The 24,930-nt window shown below is 42.1% G+C and overlaps 1 protein-coding gene across 12 annotated transcripts in view; it reads right to left on the reverse strand.

Annotated features, from left to right (window-relative positions):
- NCOR1 (nuclear receptor corepressor 1) overlaps positions 1-24,930 on the reverse strand; it is a 168,726-nt gene that overhangs the window by 8,051 nt on the left and 135,745 nt on the right. For 8 of the 12 annotated variants that reach the window (XM_031967846.1, XM_031967857.1, XM_031967853.1 and 5 more), the window contains 18 exons: positions 24,672-24,812; positions 22,949-23,032; positions 22,149-22,405; positions 21,265-21,622; positions 19,158-19,391; positions 17,055-17,264; positions 16,259-16,408; positions 15,583-15,762; positions 13,931-14,096; positions 13,039-13,541; positions 11,253-11,381; positions 10,411-10,577; positions 9,965-10,188; positions 8,712-8,849; positions 7,584-7,726; positions 7,150-7,203; positions 4,902-5,123; positions 4,239-4,421 (listed from right to left, as the gene is read on the reverse strand). In XM_031967846.1, the coding sequence (XP_031823706.1) occupies positions 4,239-4,421; positions 4,902-5,123; positions 7,150-7,203; positions 7,584-7,726; positions 8,712-8,849; positions 9,965-10,188; positions 10,411-10,577; positions 11,253-11,381; positions 13,039-13,541; positions 13,931-14,096; positions 15,583-15,762; positions 16,259-16,408; positions 17,055-17,264; positions 19,158-19,391; positions 21,265-21,622; positions 22,149-22,405; positions 22,949-23,032; positions 24,672-24,812 (3,543 nt within the window). The remainder of the gene's footprint in view (positions 1-4,238; positions 4,422-4,901; positions 5,124-7,149; positions 7,204-7,583; positions 7,727-8,711; positions 8,850-9,964; positions 10,189-10,410; positions 10,578-11,252; positions 11,382-13,038; positions 13,542-13,930; positions 14,097-15,582; positions 15,763-16,258; positions 16,409-17,054; positions 17,265-19,157; positions 19,392-21,264; positions 21,623-22,148; positions 22,406-22,948; positions 23,033-24,671; positions 24,813-24,930) is intronic. The other 4 variants (XM_031967854.1, XM_031967852.1, XM_031967851.1 and 1 more) reach the window with 4 other exon arrangements.

Raw genomic sequence — 24,930 nt, forward strand, 5'->3', positions numbered from 1 at the left:
CCTACCGATTACTGAGAAGATGACCATGGAATGAACAAAAATGAAGTTACATGAGTCTGAGCCAGTGATGATGCACAGGTGGAGAACGAATTCATGGAATTGTGATAGTCAGGTGAAGGTGGAAGCAGTTCCCTTCCCCCTACTGATGCTGCAGGGGCCATCTGATGAGGCTCTAAAATAATGTGTTGCTCCAGAAAAATAAAGAGATGAAGGTTGGGAGGAGGATGGCTATAGAAGAAAGGAATATTCTCCTGCTGCTGCTTCTTCCTGGTTCACTTGGCCCCAGGCCTTCCTTAAATCTTGGGACCAAGAATGCATAAGGCAAGCTACCACAACCCCAAGGTATACTTTGATAGAAGTGGGGAAGGAGAGGAGATGCTTGTCAGCTAGAAACTGCCAACAGAAAGAGGAGGTTTGAGAGGTTTGGCTAGCTGATTAGTGGCCAATGGGAACAGACAATGATTTATTTAATGAAATGGAATTTTATAAGTTGGGAAAATTAACCAGGGACCCTTTTGTTCTGGTATGTTTTAACCTCCTATTTGGGACAGATGAGAAACCTGTAACTTGTTCCGATGGCTTGCCCATCTTTTCACAATCTGATGGCAGGCTAGGGACAATGTTCATTAATTGAAGAAACAGAGTTTTTAATTGATTCTGTAATTCTTATTGGCTAAACAAACCCCAGACTCTTAGGAACAGGCTACTTCTGAAACTACTATAGCTAAGTTCTAAGAGGAGAGTATTCCTCCTGCTAGGTCAGGTATCTGAACTGTTGATTTGATCTGATTTGAATTTATCCAGGGTTAGCCTCTTTGGACAGTCAACAGACCTAAATGGTGATGGTCTACTTTCTTGGATGGCTTGCTCTAAATGGACGGAAAGGTCAGGAAGGGTTTTCTAAGAGAGATATGGACTTAATTATTACAACATGGAGAGTGACAACCAGCCCCATGATGTCCCAGGTGGGAAATACCAAAAGAAGAAAAGGAGAACCTTCACTCCAGCACTTATTTATCCTCTGTCAACTCCCATGTAACAACGCCATACAAAGTTAGACTGTCCAAAGTGCTCCCAAAACTCATTAAGTTCTTTCCACAGGAAGTTAAGGGACCAACATCTTTGGGGATTCTTTGGAAGAGAGGTTTTGGCAGTCAGCAAAAAGGGGCCAAAGACTTCTGGCTAGATCAAGATGGTGGGACAACTAGCATGGCCTCAAATACAGACATAAATTAGCCTGAGGGTGGATTTGTTGAATGGGTGGAGGTGGCTCAGAGTTCAGGCGGTTATTTTATCAGCCCAGCCCAGAACAGAAGGACAAGGTCATGGAAATTCCTTAGAGTGCCCAAGCCATCATGCGCTGTAACCCTCCCTGGAGGGCAGGGTGGAGATTTCTAAATGAACTCTAATAGATAGGGCAGAGTTCAAGAATGTGGCAAGCCTGAGCCCACTGAGTGCTCCATGACTGCTGACCTCTGAAGGGCACCTGTCACTTATTCTTCTCAGCTCTGCCACTTCTTTGGGATAACACGGATGCTAAAAAATGCTTTGATGCTTGTGTGTGTGGACTTCTTAGTGTCCCTTGTCTGACGGATAATTGAGGTCCCCTTGGTGGGGGGCTCGAGAGGCCAGGTGCTAAACCAAGGGTCCTGTCAGCATACACCAATCACCATATTGCTCCCTGGGTAACCACAGTAATGCCACAGAACATAGCGTGGGGAATGTCTGGCATACAGCTACATCAGGCCTGTGAAATCATTTGATAAGGCAATCACAGGCAAGGATGAACTGAGAGCTAGGTACAGCAATCACAATGAAACATTTATATGGCCTGTGAATGATGTTATAAACACCCAAATGGACTCTGGCAGAAAAAAAGGTTCCCCATGCCTGCCATAGACAGAACTCATTTCATCTCTATAACAATGCTGGGACACATTAAGTTTTATAGTAATAAGACTAGTTTGGGTTTTTTTTATTTTCACTAAAAGGACTAGCTGCTCTGCAAAGGCAGTGTCTGCTCTCAGTCCCACACTAACCATTTCTTCTTGGGTTTAGTGATTTAGATAAATCACTTCCCTGAAGTTCAGATGGCAAATCCTATCCATGCAGAAGAGATTGGGTGGGTGGGTGTGACGGGAATTGGGGGGGGGGGGGGGGGGGGGGGGGGGGGGGGGGGGCGGGGGGGGGGGGGAGAAGGGGAGAGAGGCAGAGGCAGAGAAGTGGTAAAAGGATGAGCTCCTAATTAGTCCTGTCTAGTGACAGATAAAGGGGAGGGGGTGAGTGGGAGTTTCATTAGACTTTGAGCCAAAGAATACGTTTTTATTGTCTTATAGATAGATGTCTCTATGAGGGGAAAATGGTGGCCACAGGAAGGGGGCCTACAGGCTGGGGAGCACCTTTCCCCACAGGGCACAAGGTGAGTTCCAAGCAAGGGGGTAGGGAATAGGGGAGGGCTGTGCACCCTTAGTTTCTGCAGATGTTGACCCAAAGATGCCTTTAAATGCTTCTACATCTGGTGGCCAGTTTTCTGGCTCAAGGTGCTGTCATCTTAAGGCACCGACAACTAGCACAGGCTAACTACGCTGACTTCATATCCATAATCTATCAGATTTGATGGCTTTAGTTATTCAGATGTGGGGGGCTGGCTATAACAGTTTTTCCTCTGTAGAGATTTTTCTCTTTTCCCCTACTGGGGTGTTCCCCACCATGGCCACATGAGAACCAAGACCTCAGCAAGTAGCATGTCTTTGGCATTATTTATCTGCTTTGTTCAGGCCTTGGGCCCAGTGGAAAAGGATCAGGATGCACGGCACTCATGATTTTAAGCATATGTTTGGGCTTTAGCCGTAGAGACCTGGAATGGGGATAGAGTAAAAAAGTCTTCCTAGGGAATCTTCTATAACTTGTGATGAAGAAAGGATGGCTCCTCAGATGGGACAAGCTCTTCCGGAAGGGGCTGCTATTACTAAGCTGAGTGCATCTCCACCTGCTATATATCTTACTTGAGTATATGTAACAAAAATGGATTTTGAATCGGTCTCTCCACATCATAAACTTGCACTTGCAGGGAGTGAGGACCTGGTCTCCAATTCCTTTCTTGAGAGTCATTCTGTCAAATCAGCAACACTTTTTTTTTCCTGCTAACATTTACATTATAAAAGGGTCAATTTAATTCCTCTAATATGTCAAGAGGCAAGTCCCCCGAGCTTTTCATCTGATTTCAGATCCTTACTAACTGCTTGTGTGACTGGACAAATCACTTGCTCGCTCTCTCTCTCAACCACAGTTTTTGTCACCTGTCAAAGGGGGAGTAATGATAATAATATCTCCCTCACATGGCAGTTGTGAGGATCAAATGAGCTAACATATAAAGTACTTTTCAAAGCTTAAAGCTTTATATAAAGGCTTACAACTCCAAGTATAGTAAATAGAGTTGGTGTTTATAGCTATTTTTAAAATAGTCATGCCATCTTTTATGGCAATTGATGCGACTTTGGCACCATCACTGTAGAAGAGGAAGAATGTAGAAGAGGAGTGGAGGGCCACTTTTATTTTTCTTTGTTTTATATACTGTTATGGCCAAAAAGGGTTCATCCCTAGGGGGATGGGCCTCCTAATACTTATCTAAGCTGGCCCTCAGAAAGCATATGCCATTTTGGCAGAGAATGTTCTCTCAAACCTTTCCAACCTGGCAAGCAGAATATGCCCTAACTTAAATGTATTCTACTGGGCAGAGGCTTCAAGAACCCTTGGCCAAATCTATATCGTAGTCAAGGTGCCCCAGTAGAACTTAGTATTTCAAAACTTGAAGACACAGATGAAGGGAAATAGTGAAAGGTTACTGGTGAAAGTGTCTCAGGAGAGGCAACAGCTACTAGGAACTATTTGCTTCAGATGATGAAAATTAAAAGCTTATGTCTATCTACAAAAATTAGCTAATTTCCTTGCTATGAATTGCCTGCTCGTGGAGGCCTCACCTAGTTTCAGAGACACACAGGGGATCAGACAGACTGCTTTCCCAACCCATCCCGGCCTGGCTCTCTCACTAGAAACTGAAATCAGGAATTTCTGTGCTAATCTGCACACAAATCTGGGGTGGAAAGTAAACTGAGCATGATATAGTGACTAGTGGAGAACACAGTTTTCAAGATATAAAATGATTGCTTTGGGAAGAAACAATGACTATAAAGAAATATACATTATACAGTGACAGAAGCCTCCAGGAAGTTCCTCACCTGTTGAAGAGGGCCTGTCTTCCCAGGCCCACACAGGTGTCTGCCTGTGGTAATCTCCTTCTGAATGGACAGATGAAACAGAAGAGGGGCGTTCAGCTCCTAAGTAGCCCTGCCCAGGAATGGGTGATTTAGACTTTCTACTATTGGACTTGCCAATTATCTTCGGTTTGCCAACTCCTCCACCTGCAAGCAAGATTTATATATATATATATATATATATATATATATGTATGTATATTTTAAAAATCACTCAGGGGTCTAAAATAAAAATCTAAAACACACACACACACGCAAACTAAATACAAATGAAAATAAATTAATCTCTTGGAAAAAAATCTATATTTTAAAAAACTGCTTAAGAAATAACTAAGCATCCTCAGTGGGAGCACTAATACTCTAAAATACAAATTTCTATTTTCTTTAAGGTCTGTGACATGGTAGAAAGAGCTTATGCTATTTCTTACTCTTTTCTTTTAACTTTCCAGCCTAAACACATTCTTCCTAAAAATGGAGGTGGGTAAGGCTTCTTAGTTGGTGGTACTGATGACAAAACACTGAACTTCCTTTACATTCCCAGCATTGAAGAGAAGGGAAGTTTCCCTCAACATCCCAGTATCTCTGGTCTATACCTAAGTGGACATAATAAAATTTTAAAAACTTTACCAGAATTAGGTGATGGGTTTGTTTCCTCTCTGCGTGTTTCACTATTGCCCAACATGGATGGGTTTGAACCACCTGGTACTACTGCCATAGGTTGTGTCAAGACAACTCCATGATCTTCTCCTTTGTCATCAAAGTTTCCCATGAGAGCCTTCCTTATTATGTCTTCTAGACCCAGATTACTGGCAGGATCCGCAAAAGAATGACCTCTGGCACTGATTGAGCCTGAAGGAAAAAAAGAACCCCAATTCTAATTAATTACTACAAGACTGGGATCAAGAGAACAGCAGAAAAGGAGAAATTAATTTGGTAACACAGAAGTCTTGGATGCCATCAGCATCACCCAACCATTTTATGAAAAGCAGCTAGCTGCCTAAGAGCTCACTGATATTCTTGTTTCTTTTCACACCTAAACCAGTGTTGAACATCCTTTTTTCTTAAATCCTCACATGCTATGCTCTGATTTCCTTATACCAACGGTTCTTAACTTTTAAGTGTATCGTTAGCCCTCTGGCTACTTGTCTGAAGAATCCTATAGATCCCTTTTCAAAATTGTTTTAAAATGCATAAAGTGAAACATGCAGGATTACAAAGGAAACCAATTCTATTGAAATACAATTGTCACCATTAAACAAAAAAGTTCCCAACTCCCAGGTTAAGAACTTGTCTCTGTGCCTTCTCTTTCTTTTTAAATAATTAACATGCTATTATTTTAAGCTAATGATTCTCAGTTGATTCATTGGCACTACCATTATTGAGTTAGGGTTAATAATGTAGCCTCTAAGTTCTGTGATTCCAGGTTTGTGAGATTTTTAGATGAAAGGAACTTCAAAGAGTATTTATTACCTTGTCCAATTAACTCCCTTGATTTACAGATATAATAATAAAAGCTCAGAGAGATCAGGTGACTTTCCCAGGTCACATAAGTAGGAACACATAAGCTATGAGTTAAATGAGATCACCTAATCTGACTTATCCATTGTACAGATGAGAAAACAGGCCCAGAGAGATTAAATGAAGTCCAAAATCATGGAAAAAAATTAATGGTCCAAAAGGTAAAATGAATAAATTTCTATTATATAAATCTGAAAAGTTTTCTGCACAAACAAAACCAATGCAGTCAAAATTAGAAAAAATAGCAAGAAACTAGGGGAAGGAGGGGAGAGGGAAAGAATTTGTACAAAATTTCTCTGATAAAAATTTCATTTCTCACCAAATTTATAAAAATAGGAGCCATTTCCAATTGATAAATGGTGAAAGAATATGAACAGGCAGTTTTCAGAGAAAAACTTCAAAGCTTTCAACGGTTAAGTGAAAAAAATATTCTAAATCATGAATCATTGGAGATATGCAAATTAAAATAACAGAAATCACATCACACCTATCATATTAGCTAATATAACAGAAAAGGAAGAAAGACAAAAGGAGGGTCACTAATGTGCTGTTGGAAATTGTGAAATTGAAACTATAAGCAAAGAGCTACAAAGGGCCAGAAAAACCTCTATTATATCTATATCCAAAGCAAATTAAAAAAAAAAAAAAAAAAAAAAAAAAAGAGGAAAAGGATTTATGTGTATAAAAGTGCTTTAAACAACTGTGGTGTGTTGGAAGTTGGAAACTGAGGGAATGAATGTCCAAGCAAGTTATGGTATATGACTTGATGCGATACTATTATGGTGGAACAAATGATGAAAGGGACACTTCTGGAAAAATCTTTCATGAACTGATATAAGTGAAATGAGCAGAACCAAGAGAATATTGTACATAGTAACAACAGTAACAGTATCTATGATCAACTGTGAATAGTTTAGCAGCAAGATTATCATTTGAGCACAACTCAAAAGGGCTCAGGATGCAAAATACTGTTTGCTTCCAGAGAGAGAACCGAGGGGCTTAGAATACAGAATTTTCCTTTATTGTCCTTACTTGGGTTTTGGGGGGTTTTGTTTTTGTTTTGTTGTTGTTGTTGTTTTTTTTTTGGGGGGGGGAATGGCAGAACATGGCTACTTCAAAGGTTCCATATGACTTTCTTTATATGTAAAATGGATATTGTATTTCTTTCTTCTAGATATATGGATGAGAAAAGCATGGGGAGGGAGAACACTTGGAATTGAAAATATAAGTTAAATCTAAAAAGAAAAGACAACAAATGGTAGTAAGTAACAGGGTCAAGATTTGAACTTAGGTCGTTTTTTCCATTGTGTTACATTCAGCCTCAGCAAAAAGGATAACTTATCATTATTTGTCTTACCTGAGGTAGTGACTGCTGGCAGGTTAAAGATTTCTGTTCCTGGCTGAGCAGCTGCTGGAGTTAAAACATCAAATATTTACGTTCACTATCTGGAACCAATTATGCATGTCAAAACAGATAACAAGTACTCAAAAGCTTTACTGCTTCAGGGTCTTAGCGTCTCCTCTCTACCCTCCGGTGCACATTTCTCATTATAGGCACCACATAACATATTGACAATTCTTTAAATATTTCGCCTACACCCACAACATCTACCACAAATTATAGTCATTTATTATTTAGCAATTATTTCTTAATTACAAAATTATTTTTTAAAACCTTATTGGTGTGTTTTGAGGGATGAGAGAGGTAAAATGTGACTTCAAGAGTGTCACTCCTAGTACATTTGAGTTTGATAAGTTTTGTTTTCAGCTAATAAAATAAGTCCCACTTACCCATGTCAGAGTCACCTCCACCAGAGGAGTTCAACTTACGAAAAATTTCCTGCTTCTTTGATTTCACCATGGGTGAAGTGTTTTCCAGCTTGGTGAAGAAGGAAGGCAAGTAGCTTATGCTTCCTGGTGAGCGGGAATCATTCCTACGAGGAAGACCATGATGTGGTGTTAATGCAGCGTTGCCCCGAAGAGGAATTCAGACATGTCTTTCATTGAGAACAGCGATATACTAGCGCCATTAAGAGCTTCTCATCTAGGGGAACAATCAAAAAGGTCTCCCCGCCTTTGTTAGGACTGACTGTTAACACTACACCTAAGACAAAGATTAGCCTCGGTCTCTAAAGTGAATTACAAGCTCAAAGGGAATATTGAGGTTAAAGGACCTGTGCAAAGTCACATGAGTTCTAAGAATGTCAGAGCCAGGATCTGAACCGAGGTCCCCCGCTTCCAGGTCCAGGGCTCTTTCCACCATCCCAAGCTGCTGCTCACCCTGCTACACAATCTGAGGACACAACTACCGATGTGAGCTCTTGTTCAACAGTCTCTCACAAAGGGCTTGAAAAGCCCCCAGTCCAATGTTAATTCAAGGTCTGTGCAAACTATACTGTTCATACTAAAGATCACCAGAAATTACAACTCTGGAATAAAGCCATTTTCCAACTGTGGGCCAGGCAGTATGTTACAAAAATAGTTTAGTCTGAAGAATTATAGTCAGCTCTCTAATAAAGTAATAAAAAGGTCTGGAATGGGTTAGCCCCAAAAAGAAGAAATAAGAACAATCATTGATGCATTCTGGAGTCTAAAGATCATAAAGTAAAGTTCTTACAGAGGAATAAACACAATCCTGCCATATGATTAATTCTTTCATTCATTCAATGTTAATTGATACAAGAATGAAAGAGATCTTGCCCTCACAAAGTTTACAGTCCAGTAGAAGACATAAAATAAGAATAGAAGGCTTGGTAATTAATAAAGCCCAACATATACACATTGACTTGCTGATGATCAGAGCAGCCCTGTAAGAGAGGTACTGAAAGTATGATTTCCCCCATTTTACAGTTTTCTGGACCCTGTTTCTTCTTCTGTAATTGCTACTGAAAGACTCCAAGGCACATGCTCTGGGCTCACCTCTGCTCTGCGGGCACTGCGCCCTGAGACAGTAGCAGGATGTTGTCCTGCTTCTCATGGATGACTGGAACCTGAGGTGGGGAGATTGGCTCGTAGGGTTCGGAGGAGACCTGACTTCTTTCTGGAGATTTTCCAGGCCTGAGATTATAAGACACACATCATTAGAAAAACGCAAAAGTCCAAAGTCTCACGCCTTTGTGGAGCAGAGTTTTGAGCCATCACTACAGTTGCTACTGCCTCAGGAAGGCATGATATCCACCCCTGTATCATGGGCCAAAAACGATCTTCTGCCTTATCTGTCTCTGGTGGAAATTAGCTAATACCTGAGAGCACTGGTAATGGGCCTGAATGCTCACGATGGTGAGAAAGCCCCCTTCCTGACACTCCTACCCTCTTGTCTGTGAGGCCCTCCTCTTTAGCCCCCTTTACAAGCACCTGGAAGACCTTCCCCAGTGATCACTATGGTCTGTGATCCATTAACAACTCCTCCTCTGAGCCTAATTTAAAGTTTTCATCTGTCTTTCAAAGAAGGTAAATATAACTATGATGATTTAAACATTATCTGAAAGGGAAAAAAGTATGAGAAAGTTCACCAAGTGAGCAGCTTCCCATTTAGCCTGCCCCTATACAGAACCAGTTGTATTTCAGAGTCAGGTAGTGGGAGAGTTGACCAAGGAAAGAAGTTCTTTTATGTCAAACTCCTCTAGAACACCGAACCTCTAACTGTGAAGTCCAAGTGCTTGCTGCTGTTAATAAGCATGTCTCATCTCATTTAACCTTTTTGTGGCATTTCAACTGGACTCCAAAGCAAAGGTTCCTTTAGAGAGGTGTGAGCTTTCACATGTATCTACATCAGACACCTAGTTTCCTTCCCTGTCCTATACTCAGAGACACTCTTTGATCATTTTCTGTTTAGAAATACACTATAAAAAAAAAAAAAAAATCAAAGTCCAAATAACCACAACAAAGGGGACAAGCAAAAAGGGGACATCTGAACCATCTAGGATTGTAAACAGAGCCCTCCTGTTCCCTGCCCCACCCTGATCAAAATAACCTAAAGGTAACACTTTAAACTAATCATAATCCCCATGGCCCCTTTTCGGACATGAGAGGTATAAAAACAAACATGTGGTCTTTAGGTATGACTACTAACGTACCAAGGAGACCCTGCTGAGAAGGAAAAAGATGGACAGGAGCAATCACTTTTAATATGGGGAGGTTAGTTTAACACATAATTTGTGCAAATCCTTTACCTTGCCCTGGATTTATCAGAAAGATTTTCAGGAGACACCCTGGAGCTGGGCCGTGGATGAAGGACAGCTTGAGACTGGGATTCTGGACTGTAACGGCTCGATGTTTTTGCCCTCCCAGGAGTAGATACTAAAGGAGATGCTGAATTCTGGAATGTAGAAGTAGGAGGCTGCTGGGAAGCCTGCGAGGCAACTTGGTTTCTAGCAAAATCTTGTGTAATAATTTGCTGTTAATGGGGAAAGAAGGAGGTGGTTAAGCATCTGTAACACACCCATGCATTCTAACAGAAGAATCTGGTATTCAGAGAGGGGGGAAAAAAAGCGCAGGGGACTAGGGGTGGGAAGGATGCACACAAAGAGAGAAGGGACCTCCACAAACTCTGGGCCTCCTTGCTGGAGCCTCCCCTCAGGAACAAATCAGAAACCCCCAAGCCCAGCAAGATGCTTACACAGATGTGGTCGGCAAGTGTGATGAGGCGATGGGTCCGGGGAACCTGTCCCATTCCTTCTGCTTGCGAAGAAGGAGGGGGTGGCGGCAGCTGCTGCTGCGGGGACGGAGATTCTTGTTGGGGTCGGTATCGAGGCAGGGATCCATCATATTGTCTATTGGGATCACCTAATGTGGGACACCAAGGGGTTTTTCAATGAGGACTTTTTTCTGAGACTAACAACGATCTGAAATTAAGCTAACGTTGAAGGTGTCTCTTCAAAGAACTTAACATTTAGCTCATAACACATTTAAACCCATTTTTAAGAGGAAGAAAGCCCCAAACATTTCTTCACCCACAGAATGACAACAACACAAAGTGAAAAGCAGGATGCATCTGAATCAGGGTCCAAGCAGTGAACTGAGCTGATCTTAACAACCAGCCCTCGTCTCTTCTTGGACCAAAATGTCAATGATTCTCAAAGGAGAATGAGAAACCAATGTTTCTTGAATTAGCAGTTATTTTCAATAGTGCATGAGTTAAGTTTCTAGATTCATTCTAAAATTAAAAAACTATATTTAAAAATTTCATAAGATTTTACTGAAAGTTAACAATATGAAACAAAGACCAATTTTAACATTTTTAGCTAATGTTATAAATAAAGAGCATATGCATATACTAGCATCTGTTCAACATACAAAATAAACTGGAAGGTGTGAGATATCTAACTTTAAAAAACTAAGCTATAAGCAAAAGTAATTCGTAGTTTCATATATAATTCTCTTTTTCTGCAACAGGCAAATGCTCAGGCTTTTTGATGTTAGGCAATAAACGAAAAGGGCCAGGGCTACAGAGAGGCTTACTTTCTGCAGGGTTTGCCTTTGAAGCCTCCTGTGGGTAAGTCTGGAGTTTTTCTTGGGGTGGTGCTGGTGAGCTGGCAGGGCTTATCACCTCAATAGCATCTCCAGATGGTTCATATCGATGAGATGATACTTCAAAGAAAGGAATAAAGATTATTTGAAAACAAATCATCTTAGAAATTTAACAGAGCAAAATATTTCTAACCTGATCACAAATTTCAACGGGTGACCCTTAATTCAGAAAGCTGTACAATGAAACAGAATAAAGCAATAAATTTGCTTTTTAAAGTTGTCTTACCACAATCAATAATCTCTGCCACTGTTACAAATCACAAGGAACAGAAGATACCACTGCCAGGGCCATTTCTCAAATCCTTTAAACAGATTACTAACTATCCTGGGATAGATGCCTCAGTGAAACACTTTTTAGAGCTGGTAACACAGGGATAGGCCTGGAGGGAGGACTGCCTAATTCTGATGCAGACAGGTTCAAGCTCCCCACGCTGCCTCCCTGACACAAGACACGAAGAGCTATCTGGAAGCATTTTTGTAGACAACTGGAATGGGGCTTACCAAAGTCATTTCAAACAAATTCTAAATAACTGTGTAAAGCCATGGCAATTTATGGAAAGTTAGGGAAACCTGGAGGAAAAATGGTCTTCAAGATGGCAAACCAGTGGAGAATCTGCCAGGATCAGAGTATAACTTTCCCAATTATAAAAGGTCTCCAGCGCCCAATCATTCCCTCTAGAGGCCATGACCACAAATGTACTCCCCCCACCTTCAGGATTTAGTTGTTGACTTCCTAAGGAGCTACAATCCCAGTGGCAATTATCAGCTGGCTTCCTAGTTTTCAACTTTCCCTGAGGTTGAATATGGGAAAGGAAGCAGACATTACATTATATTCTCTGAGGGATTTTTTTAGGAGCAGCATTAGCTCTATCTGATGAATTTGACTGAAAGTAAATCAGAGGGAAAGTGGCAAAGTCCAATTTCCAATGCGTGAGGTTAGTTAATGTATCGAGATATGGTGTTGGATAGAATGCTGCTGCCTTGCAGTACTCATCCTGCCACCATGTAGCTTTTAGGACTTTCCTTTGAACGTTCTCAGCCCATTTCCTACTCTTTCCTGCGCAGCTCTCTTGGCCACGTCACAGTGGGGCAGTTACTGTCATGGGACACACCTCCCTCACTGTTTGTCTCACTTTGCTGATCCCCTGGATCCTAAGTATGCCAGCCAAACAAAGGCAGGGGAAATGATCCTGCTCATCCTTCTTCAGCTCAGATGGGGAAACCGAGGCAAAGAGAACAAAGTGACTTGTCCAGTGTCATATACCTAGGAAGTATCTGAAGCAGACTTGAACTCAGGGAGAGGAGTCCTCCTGACTCCAGGCCTGATGCTCTGTGTACTGTGTGGTGGCGTGTGCATGTGTGCGGTGACGTGTACATGTGTGCATGTGTGTGTTGACATGTAATGTACAGCCAAACAAATAGTTCTGGGATTGTGGGTGCTTCAATTCAACTCTATTATTGGGCCAATAGAAAAGCACCTGAATCTAGGACCCTACAGCAAATGGCACTGTCCTGGTGTCCTCACCTGGGCCACCTTAGTTGGGGTTTGACCAGGGCCTCACTGGACTGCTGACTCATGGACTCTGCTCCCACCACCTGGCCCTTCTTAGTAAACCCAGGACTCAGGAAGCCTCTGGCCCTCAAAGTAAGAGCTACTCTAACTGGCCAGCACGCAGGGCCCAACCTCAGGCTTCAGAATCGTGGCTGAAATACGTACAACTGCTCGAAGAGTCCGAGCTCTGAGAGCCACGTTCCCGTGCATCCTTGTCCGAGGCAATCTGCCTGGTGATGATGACATCGATGAAGTTTGCTGCGGTGATTGTGGTCTTCCCCAGCGTCCTTAATTCCTCCTCGTACCGAGACTTAGGAGGAGGGGCTTTCTCTTTGCCAGCCTCCGAATAAACAATTGAAGACGTCTGGCCCTGGGGTTTGCCACTTGGGAAAGTTGAGGATGTATACGGGCACTGGACGGACCTCTTGTCCACCTCCAGGCCCGTCTTTGGCTCCGGCTGTGGCTGTGGCTGCTGCTCACCAGATGACCTGCCTCTCAGGTTCTCCTCCAGCCTGGATGCTTCGTGCTTACTCTCCTTTGCTTTGGTCACTTCCATCTGAGGGGCAGAAGCAGCGGCATCCACCAGAGCAGCCAAGGCATCGGCAGCAGTGTTGTAGCGGGAGGCAGGTAAGCCTGGGGTTAGTGCGGGCCCCCCGGGGGGCATCTGCCTGCAAATAAGAAACATTAACAAATCAACAGACATATGCAGCGGTCCAACAACCCCCTACTGCCATGTGGGTTGTCTCGCTAGCACTTTGCCAGCTAAAAAGGGAGGAGCCTGGGCAGTCCTGACCATGACGAGGGGCTGACAGAACCAGAAATTGGGCTTGAAGCTGTGACTGCAGGTCCACTCTCAGTGTGGCCCCAACTAAACTAGGGAGGAGTCAACGAGCCTATTCCGTGAGAGCCACATGAGAACATGGATTCACTGCACCACGGTCAACATGTGTAAAGCAGAAGCATGTTTTTGTGTCATAATTCCATTTAAAATTCATCTCAAAGAGCTGAGCAGGAGCTGAAATGACAGTCTTTGGTAAGAGATGTATGTGGAACCTACATGATGCGCAACTGGGCAGCGGGATCCAAAGGGGTGATGACGCTGGTTCCATTGGGTCCCTGAAAAATAGTGGATCTTTGCTGCAGAAGATTCTCTGGCGTTCTCACTGAGGGGGAAGGGGAGCGGACATAGCCATGGCTGCCGGGCCGTCCAGACTGCTCGGAACCTGCAGGAGTTCAGAAAGAGGAGGAGAGAGAAACAAGCAGAGGGAGGAGTTAGGGAGGGCCTTGAAGCCCCCTGCTGTATTCAGAGTAAGAGAGAAAGGGAAGACCAGGACTTTCTCCTCCCCCCTCCCTCTTTTTTTTAATGAGAAAACCTCAAGTTCTGATTACTGGAAATATTCAAACAGTCTTAAGTACAGAGAAACAACAAGCAATCAATCACTTTTCTACCTAACCCACTACCTGACAACCCTGGGTTCAAGATCCTGAATCCTAATTGCCTCTCCAAAACACTTTCAGGAAAGCTTCAGCTAATTCCCCTCTCTACTTTCCAGGCATCTCTTCCCTCGCCAGCTCAACTATCCTGCTACCTCTTTTCCCAATTCCAGTTCTGGAACCACAAACCACAATCCAATCATTCATTCATTCATTTAGTTACATTCAATATATATCATTAATGGATGATTCTATAAAACTATAACTAGAATGAAAACATTAAGAGTGGTTTTTCTTTCCTAGCACAAGAGGAAAAAAAAAAACAAAAAAACAAAAGGTCTTTCACACACTTTCTGGAAGACCAGTTGATTGGGTACCCCCTCCATCCCAATGCTAAATGGATTGATCAATAAGCAAATCACAGGAGAATAGCTCTATACAAATGAATTTGAGCACGGACCAGTCTGGGGTATGGAATATACTGGGAGAAATCCAAACTGGGACTGATGAGTTGAAGGAGGGGGGAAGAGAAGGGAAACAGAATATCCAATAAGAACTAGAGGAAAAACTGAGGGGAAAAACAAGTATTTTCATTGAGAAAAACTACTGGAAAAAATTCATAATCCCATTTTAATATTTTAAAAAGGAAAATATAGCTTCAGCACTGACATTTTCTTATGAGAATTTCCTTCAGATTACTAGTTTGTGGGATCATGTTTTACATATGCTGGTATAAATGGAAAGAGCACTGACCAGAGAGGCCACAGAGCTGGCTTTAAGCCGAGCTTCTTCAACTAAACCTGTGGTGACCTGAGGTGGGCTTCATCTCAAGCTCTTGCTCTATGACAGAAAATCTCAATTGAGATGTCATGGTTCCTTTTGGCAGGCTTAGTGAAGCCTCTGAATACGATTTTTAAATAATCAAAACAAATGATAAATTTCAGTTAGAAGCTCCTGAAAATAAAGATGTAAATTTTTTTTCCAGTCAGATTTGTGAACATCCTGAAATTTACCTATTAGACTAAAGACCTCCAAGTTTAGAACTTGGGCTTTAAGAGATGAGAAGTGGACTAATGATTCCCAAGATTCCTTTCAACTTTAATATCCTACAGATCCGACACCTTTTAGATTCTATATGTCTGATAGCATAAAACAAGTGGCCAGTGCTAGAAATGGGGTTAGATTTTGGAGAACTTCTCTTAGAATGGCAATAAAAATATTCATGCCTCTCCACTGAACAATAAGGAAATTAGTATCACACCTTCCATTTCTTACCTGGACGAAGGTATAACTCTGAAGAGACAGCAGCGATCCGTTCTCTCTCCCTTTCCCTCTCCCGCTCCCGCTCCCTCTCTCTTTCTCTTTCCCGTTCACGCTCCTTCTCTCTCTCCCTTTCCCGTTCACGTTCCCTTTCAACATTTGCGGCAGCAGATGCAGTCAGATGTGAAGGGTGGCCTACAAAACACACATATCCACAGGCTTTCACATCTCTATGAGGAACATTAAGAGAATTTAAACTTTCAAATGCATGCAATTTTTACAAAATACTCTAGACCTGAAATCTATGCCTGTTTTATCATTAAAGGGGTTCAGATGAAAATATTAATGAATACAGTGATTTAATAATATTTTCCCAAGACACAAGCTCACTGTCAATGGAAAGATATGAACATCTTTTAGAAAGAAAACAACCAGAAAGGTATGAAGCTAAGAGGGAAAGCTCTGAAGGAAGAGAGCCCAGCTCTGATACTCTGTACCAGGATGAACTTGGACACCACTGAACCCCACTGGGTATCAGTCTCCCCCTGTCTACAATGAGGAGGTAGATTAAACAAATGTCACAGTCCCTTCTCATTCTAAATTTATGCTCTTGAGTACACTGGGGGAAAAGCCTAGTGGTAATGCTTCTAATCTAATGTATCTAATAATGAAGCAGAACAAGGATTCTTACCTGGAGACATTGAAGCAGGATTGTAAGGTCTGGGAGGGAAGGTCAGCTGGGTACCTGGTATATAAGTGATTCTCTCCATTGGAGGAGTGCTTGTACCCCCAGGATGAGGCACCAAGATGGTGGGAGGCATATTGGTCAAGTCGATGATTCCTGTCAAAAAGATTTGTCAATTAAGATGAGGATTGTAGTCCTTGTTTTCTCCAGCCACATAGAGGGCCTGCTATTCTTATATTTCTCAAGTTAATAACTTGTTGCCATCAAGGCCAGCTCTCTTCCCACTCTGCCTCTCCACTGCCCCAGGGAATGCACACAAATGCCAATTGTGCACATCTTCCCCATTAATTTTCCAACTCATTTACCAATAGAATAGAACTTTCTTAAAGATCCTGTCACCTATCAGGAACTTACAACTCTACGAACCCAACAAGGAGGTTGGGAAAAGGTTGGCTCCAAGATCCTTAACATGTAATTTGGAAAAATCACGCTCCTGGAGCTCCTTTATTTACCATGAGTAAAGCCTGGGGGAGGTAAAATGGTGAGGGCAGTATGGTAGAGTAGATAGTGCAGAACTTAAGAGTCAGCAGATCTGGGTTTAAATCCTGTGTATTCTTGGCAAAACCCCTGCTGCCTCAGAACCTTGTTGGAAGCTCATTACTGTGTACTGACTCTCCTGCCCCAAGTTCTATATGGGCTTCACTGATGGGGGCAGGATGGGGATGAGGGAGGTGGATACCATAGCAATGTCTACCCTGACACACATAAGAACAATTCTGCTCGAGCCATCACAGACACATACCTCTGGTTGCAGGATATGGGAGACCTAATTGTTGCTCTCTGGGGGAGAGTCCTCTGGCTACATCAGGGCGCAAGTTAACTTGCATCTGTTGTGAGGTAATATAATCATTTAGAATCGTCTGCCTCGTGTTTTCCATCGCATAAAGCTGATACTGACTTGGGTAACCTGGCGTTGGGGAAAGCTGTCTCTGGAACAGGTATGCAGCAGCCGCTATTGGAAAGAAAGAGAGAGGGGCAGACAGGAAGTTAAGTCTCTGGAGGAAGCAGCCAAACATCCATGACAAGTCCAAAAACACTGTGAAGAGCAAGAACAATTGCCCCTCCCTCTTCCCACCCCACTTCATCCATGTAGCATCACTAACCAGCAATCACTTAGGTATCCCTACTCTACACAAGAAGAAAGAGTAGGGAAAAGCTAAAATTATTCATTTTTCCAATACTTCTAACAATATCTAAGAGAGTTCTCCAGGAGTTTTCATTTCTACTTCTAAATAGTGTAATTATAATGTTCTCCCCAAGAACCACCTACACCAACACTTTTCTTTAGCAAAGGTTTAATTCTGTCCCATCAGATTTATGAGAACATTGAATCAGAATGGAATTTGTATTTTTTCCTCTGCACAAATATACCATGAATAGTCATCTTTATTATTCTTGGGGCAAAAAAAAAGCTAGCTGAATAATGAGCATTTAATCATGAATCACACAGATACAGAGTATCCAGATGTAGTGACTGCTAGGTGGAAGGGAGAAATGGATCTGATTTGTGTTGATCAACAATCAGACAAAAAGAAATGGACCAACTTCAGAAAAAAGGCACATACATACATATGTATATATCATAACATTCAAGATAAAATAGTGAAGACTAACCTGTTTTTGCTGAAGATCTAACTTCTGACCTAATATTGTATAAAAATATCAAGCTAACACAGACCAAAGATAGTCAGGTTTTGTTTTGGGGGGAGAAAATAAATACTACCATTTCTCTAAAACACTTTTTCACTCCAAAGGCCAATGTGGCTACAACTTGCCTCTGGTGAACAGTTGATGTGTGCTGCCCTTTGAGTATTGCAGAACTCTAGGAAACTGGATGACTGAAAATATGGTTTCCTAAAGCCTGAGAAACCAAATATCTTTCCAATGATTTTTATAATCTACTTTTTTTTATAAGTGCTTTTTATAAGCACTTGAAGACTTTTTCAAAATGTCAGTGACTGCTCTCTGTGGTTAGTTTTATTTTAGTCTGCTCAGTTCTATCACCACTAAACAATAGCAAGAATGCAAAACCAAATTAAAGAAAACAATGACAACAGATCGACTTAATCAACCCTCTGTTCCAATATTTTCTTTTGAGAGTTGTCAGTGAGCTCCTTCCAAATTTCTTTTTAGTCTGCCCTTATTTTGCATTTTTTTTTCTCTTTGCAAGTTATTTCCCTTCAATAGAATGTAATCTCTTCAAGGAGAGGAACTATTTTGTTTCCATCTTTCAGACCCCAGGAATCTAGTATGGTGTCTGTGTATATAATGGCCTCTCAGCCAATGGTTGCCGAATTGAAAGGGAGAACAGATGCACATGTTTGAATTGAGAAAAAGGGGAAGATATTCCAGACAAGATAGCAACATGAGCCAAAGTCAATATGCATATGTAGCCGAGAAGGTCTTTGGCCCTCAGCTGATTCTCCTGGAAAATGTGTTATTTTAAGATGCTATGAGCCAGTGGAGGGAATGTAAATCTAAGCCACAAACACAGAAGTAGTTCACTAGAGGCTGCATAATACCAAGAGACAAAATTAAAGAACTAGGGGGGCTTTGGTATTTAATATAATTTGTGCTTCACTAAAACTTCTCAGAGAATAATTATCCTTGGAAAGGTCTCTGTTAATGCATGCTATAAATGTCAGTTGCCATGGAAATTGTCTCTATGAACAGATGATATTAATAGGTTCCTCATATAGTACAGGACTACCGCAGCCTCTGTATTCTTAAGGAATGGATGGAGGGGAGGAAGAGAGGCAAAAGGACCTCCCACCTAATAAATGTATATTCTCTTCTTTTTTAAAGAATTAAATTGCAAGCCACAAGTGCCTAAAACAACACTCACCAGGGTCCAGTGCCCTGTGAAATGGCATCGCGGGATCCAGGTGTGCAGGAAGATGGCTTCGATAGACTTCTCCTGGTGTACTGCCTCTGTGGTGGGGCTCAAAGGGACTGTGGGTGACGACAGGGTCTACACCTGGGACCGGAGACTTAGAGGGTAAAGGGACACTTTCTCTTTGGGTAGGAGTAAGTGTGGATTTCCTTTCATGATTTGAGGACTTCCCAGAAGAAACGGCAGCTGAAAAAGTAGCACCATCCATTAAGACAGATGACATAACTTGCATTTACAGAATGGGCCCAATTATCAAGGATTCATGGGAACACATATATTCTATCATTTAAAAAACAAATTCCATCTATAAGAATCATTGTCTGCTCATTCTGTGCAGAAGTAGAGAAAATATATCTATCTACTTTTGTTGTGTAAGCTTACCAAAGGCTACGAATATGGCAGGCATCTTTAAATCCTCTGTGGGACATGAATACAAGATCTTGTCCACTGGAGATGCTCAATATTTGAACTTCAACTCAAATGAGCTGACACAAGGGATTCTGAGAAGACTAACACTCTCCTTCCCTTCCCCAACCCCCCAGCACTTAGAACAGTGCCTACTCCACATCAGGCCTTTAATAAATGCTTATTGGCTGGCTTATTTTGAAATGAAACGGTGAGCACTATGTTGACCTCTTCCCACTTATCCCACTAATCATCTAATTTTCCCATCACTAATAATATGACCTTCGACACTGGCCCTTCTCCCAGCAGTGACTGGGAACCCCCCAAGGAGGTATTACTGGGCACAACCCCGTGGCTGGCACATAGTAGGCTCTTAAATGCTGAGCTGAGTCTCACTGTCTTTAAAGCCATGCTGAAAGGTGGGGCTTTGCCACTCTCAGGGAACCCAGTGCACAGGGCAAGGCTCTCCCTATTTATACAGACCATACTGATGTGGATGATGGAGGCAGCAGTGAAAGTGTGCTGCCAGCCTCACCAGGAAGGGCCCCCACCCACACTTTGCTAGGAGGTTTCTGTGTTAAGGAATTTGGGACCCTCTGGGGGCAGAAAACAAGCCCTACCTAAGCTAGAGCTGCTAAGTGGCTAAGGGTCAGAATGGGTGCTCCCACTCCCAGAAGACCAGGGACACAGCTCCAAGGCCCATCTAAGGGCCCACGGCTTTCCTCCCAAAGTGGTCCCCCCACCCCTGTGGTTACTATCAAGCATTCACTTGGGTCTCTCTATTCTGTTTAAATATGAGCATGCTCTCACAGAAGCCTCCAACTTTACTAAGGACTCAGGAACTCCTGATGACTGAATCATCACCAAGTTCAAGACCAAGGCCTTTTGGTTTCAGGCAGGAGCTAGCTAATAGAACAGACTCCCCCGAGGAAGTTTAGAGCCAGGCTCTCTTCCCAGTGTGATCCAGCAGACCGTATGGCTGCTTGAGCCTCAAGGTCGGCCTTCCACACTGCACCCTCTGTAGCTGAGGCTGGACTGGAAAGCTTGTTATTGTATTTTTAATGGAACAGAAGCAGAACGAAGTATAAATTTTACTTCTGAGTAATTTTACAGTTCATCAACATAGGATGCTCCAAGCAATGGGGATCCATTCACTTTTCTTCTGCTTTTTCGTTCATTAGAAATCAGAGAGGATTCACCTGGTCCATGTAAGCTCATTGGGAGCATGATCTTGACTAACACACATTTCTTCTTGTAAAATATTAATAAAGGTACTAATAAGGCAGCCTAAAGCAAATAGAGTCTACATCACATCATTTTAACATGAACTAAAGAAAGGATGTTTTGCCTCATTAAGTTAAGCATTCGAGTTACGTCAAACTGGGATAACTACCCAAAGGTATAACTGGAATCTAAAACAAGCTGTTTCCCCAATAGAATTTAGGCTTCTTGAAAGGAGCTCCATTTTTGCCTCTGCCTGGACCCTAATAAACATTCAGCTATGGTCTGATGATTAAAAGAGAAATGTAGAATCCATCAAAATTGCATTTCATTTTGGACTTATTTTAATTTAAAAATTCCATCCTCAAAACTTCTGCTTTTGACTGGCAAAGTTCAATGAGGAGGGTAAGACAAGACTGCAAAAAGACCATACCGTCAGAAGTTCTGTTCATCATGGGAGACCCTCTAGACATGTTCTGATAATTCACAGGCGTTCTTCTTGCACTGGTGTCATCATAAATCCCAGGACTCAGTTGTGCTTTGGGAGGTTCGTGAAGGGTTGACCTTAAAACAGAGGGACCAGAGCTAACAACTGATGTATGACGGGAACGGATTGGTTCTCCTGCCTTGACATCTTCATATTTTCCTCGTTCAACCACCTTGATGTTCTCTGGGACCATTTCCAATTGAGACAATCCACGAGGGAGCTTACTAGGACCCGTGATGAGGGACTTGACATTATGCTTAATGGCAGATTGACTAGAGCTGCTTTCATACTTTATGGGTGTGCCCTAAAAAGAGAAAAATAACACTTTTTTCTGAGGATATGAAAAAGACAATTAAAAAAAAAATTAAATTGCTTTTACTCCCCATTTTAAGCATTTGACTTGAACCATCTAACTAAATTTTCTTGTTCTGAATCAAAAACTATTACATGCTATGAACAATTTTTTTTTTTTAAACGATAAGGCAGCTTCTACATTTATATTTCTGATCTCTTCTTCCCCACCTCTCCTCCCCTCATTATCATGAAGTCCTATTATGAGCAATGGGTCTTATTTTCTGAGCTTTTAGAAAAATATAGAACAAAGATGCACTGGGTAATAGAAAGAATGCTAGATTGAAGATCAAAACATCTGGGTTCAGATTTAGACTCTGAGCAACTGTTGGCAAGTCACTCAACCCCTGTGGGCTTTGGTTCATTTAAAATGTGGGAGCTGAACTAGATGATTCCAAAATTTCTTTTCCAACTTCAAGTGAGACAGTGAAACAGAAAGATCAAGCCCATCCTCTTAAAAAAAAAAAAAAAAAGATTACCTGAGAAATGGAACCTTCAATTATGGGTCTTGTACTCTGGATTACTTCTGGAGTTTTTCGGCTTTCCTGACTTAAAAGATCTTGCCTTGGAATTTCATGAATTGAGCGTCCCATTTCCTTGATAGTGGTGACTCCATCATATGGTTTTCCTTTTGTAATGGCTCCTTCAAATGCTCGGATGGGAGGACTCTCTCTTTTAATCTGTTTGGGATATTTAAGGCCTTCTTCAAAGCTTTCTGTTGTGGCTCTTGGTGTCCCTTCCAAAGAAAAAAGCAAATGACTATTTACTCCATGCCATTTGAACAATACCTAAAAAAATTAATGTTCCTGCCCCTATTGGGCACTCAATTCCTTAAAATTACGAATGAGAAAGAAAAAAATAAGACTGAAAACAGTATTTTGACTGGTAGTCAAGAGATCTGAGTTCCAGTCCCAGCTCCTTCATTAATGAGCTAGCTTGGCAGAAGAAAGTCACAAACTCTCCAAGTCTCCCTTTTCTCACTTGTAAAATGAGAAAAGATGGATTGGCTTGTAGCTGAGGCACTTTTCCAGATCAAAAGTTTTTGCAATCAACATTTTAAATGTATAATGATTACCAAAATGTGGTTAATTAAAATAAAATGTTCATATATGGAAAAGAATGGGCACCTATGTCCCTCCCTCCCCCCCAAAAAAATCAGATATAAACAGCAAACTAGCAACTAGCCTCAGAGGACCGGCATCAGGTACCACATATAACCTAAACCAGTTTTACCAGCAAAAGGAAAATGAGTCTATCATCAAGAAAATGTCTGATTTACCCTGCATTATGGAGCCAGACAGCGCTGCTCTCTCTTTAAGATCAGAATGAGGGCTCCCCCGAGGCAGTGCACGGCATATCAACCCTTAAAAAAAAAAAAGCAAAAAGCACAGACCAATGATCAGACACAATGCACAATTCTGAGATCTCACAAACATTCAGTATATCTGTCACAACGACCATTCTTAAATGTGGCTTCCATGGAAGAATGTTGCTTTTTTGAAAATAACGTACCATGAACACTTAATAAAGAACTGTAACACAGAAACATTATAGGTCAATTTTAAAAACACTCGTAAGTATAAAATGGCTGAGGCTAAAAACTATATTAGACCCACAGCAAAAAATAAAGCTACATACAAAGACAAGACATAATCCCAATGTCCCTAGGGAAAGATAAATAAGAGAATGAGGGTACAACAATAGATCTACCAAATTTAATGAAAGTGGAGGAAAAAACAAGTAGAAAAAGACACTGAAAAGGATTACCAAGGATGGGCAATAATAAATAAGTGACTGGTAATCAAGGATATTCCCTGCATCAAGAACATGATGCTTCCCTCCTTCCACCTTCAAGCTTCCCACTTTCCCTTCCAAACTGCTCTGAGTGCTTGGCTACTTTGTATCTGTCACTCCACATTAATTCTTTGAGTATTTGCTGTCTTTCCCACTGGAACAGAAGTTTCTTGTTTCTAGCACATGTCACACATTGTGAGCACTTAATAAATGCTTGTTGCCTCATTACAATCTTGAGGAAACTCTCAACCACAAAATAATTCTTTTTTTCCCCCCGCTGAGGCAATTTGGGTTAAGTGACTTTCCCAGGGTCACACAGCCAGGACATGTTAAGTGTCTGAGGCCACATTTGAACTCAGGTCCTCCTGACTTCAGGGCTGGTGCTCTACCCACTGCACCAACATCCACTAGCTGCCCAACAAAATAATTCTTAAGAGTATTAGGAGGAAATCAGGCTCACTGTGTGCAAAGAAAAGATGGAGTCAGTGGGGCAGGGTTCAACTCCCGGCTCCACCATTTTTGGTAGAAAACTGCTTTGCTTCCTGAGATCTCAGTTTCCCAAATGGCACATTATGAGCCCTGGAGGCAATCTTCTCCCAGCTCCCTCCTATCTCTGACACTTCTTTCAGAGAGAAGCCTTCTCGCCTTGCCTTTCATACTTCTCCGTGGGGGGTTTTCTCTATGTGACTCTCCCACACTAGCTGCCCCGGGCCCAGACTGATGAGGCCTGAGCACACCCCCTGGAAGGACCCTCTCTGGAGGCTTCCTCCTGGCTGAGGCGGACAACCCTGCTCAAGTCTTCACTGTCTCCCTGCAGGCTCCTGGGCCCTCTCCTGCCCTGCTCGCCTTGCAAGGGGAATCCAGGAGCTTCCCTCTATCAGGACTCCCCATGGGCTGCTCTCGTGGGGCGATGCTTGCACTCATTTCTCTGCCATGCTGACTCTCCCGGCCCAGGCCTTCTCTTCAACTTGGTTCTTCTGTTGGCACTTTGCATAGAGCCTCATCCACCTCATCAGTTCTGTAAGCTTTCTGAAACTGAAATTCTATAGAAAGCAGCACCTCAAATGGACTTAATAGCAAAGTCTCATAAACTAGTTTTGAATAGTGACTTTCCCCTAGCATTCTCGACCAAGATTTCCTTTCAACCTTTTCCCTTGTGCTCTATTGTTGCCTGGCACAGACACTATCAGTAGTGAAAGGTACCTTACCCTCCAGTGGGGCTGACACAGGAGACTCTCTCAGCGACATCCCTTGTTTGATGGTTCCTTCCATGGAATCATAGCTTCTCTTTAAGCTGATTTCATGAGCAGTCCTTGGACTCCTGGTTCCTTCCCGGGCATTCTTAATATCTGAAAGGTGCAAAAACAAATTAGGCCATGAGACAAAGGTGCAGTCAGAACACAAGAGTCTCCAAACCCCACTGTCAATGGCACACAACAGCCCACACTTGCAGAACATCCTGAATAA

Source organism: Sarcophilus harrisii, chromosome 4 (genome assembly GCF_902635505.1).
Source record: "Sarcophilus harrisii chromosome 4, mSarHar1.11, whole genome shotgun sequence".
NCBI classification, from domain to species: Eukaryota; Metazoa; Chordata; class Mammalia; order Dasyuromorphia; family Dasyuridae; genus Sarcophilus; species Sarcophilus harrisii.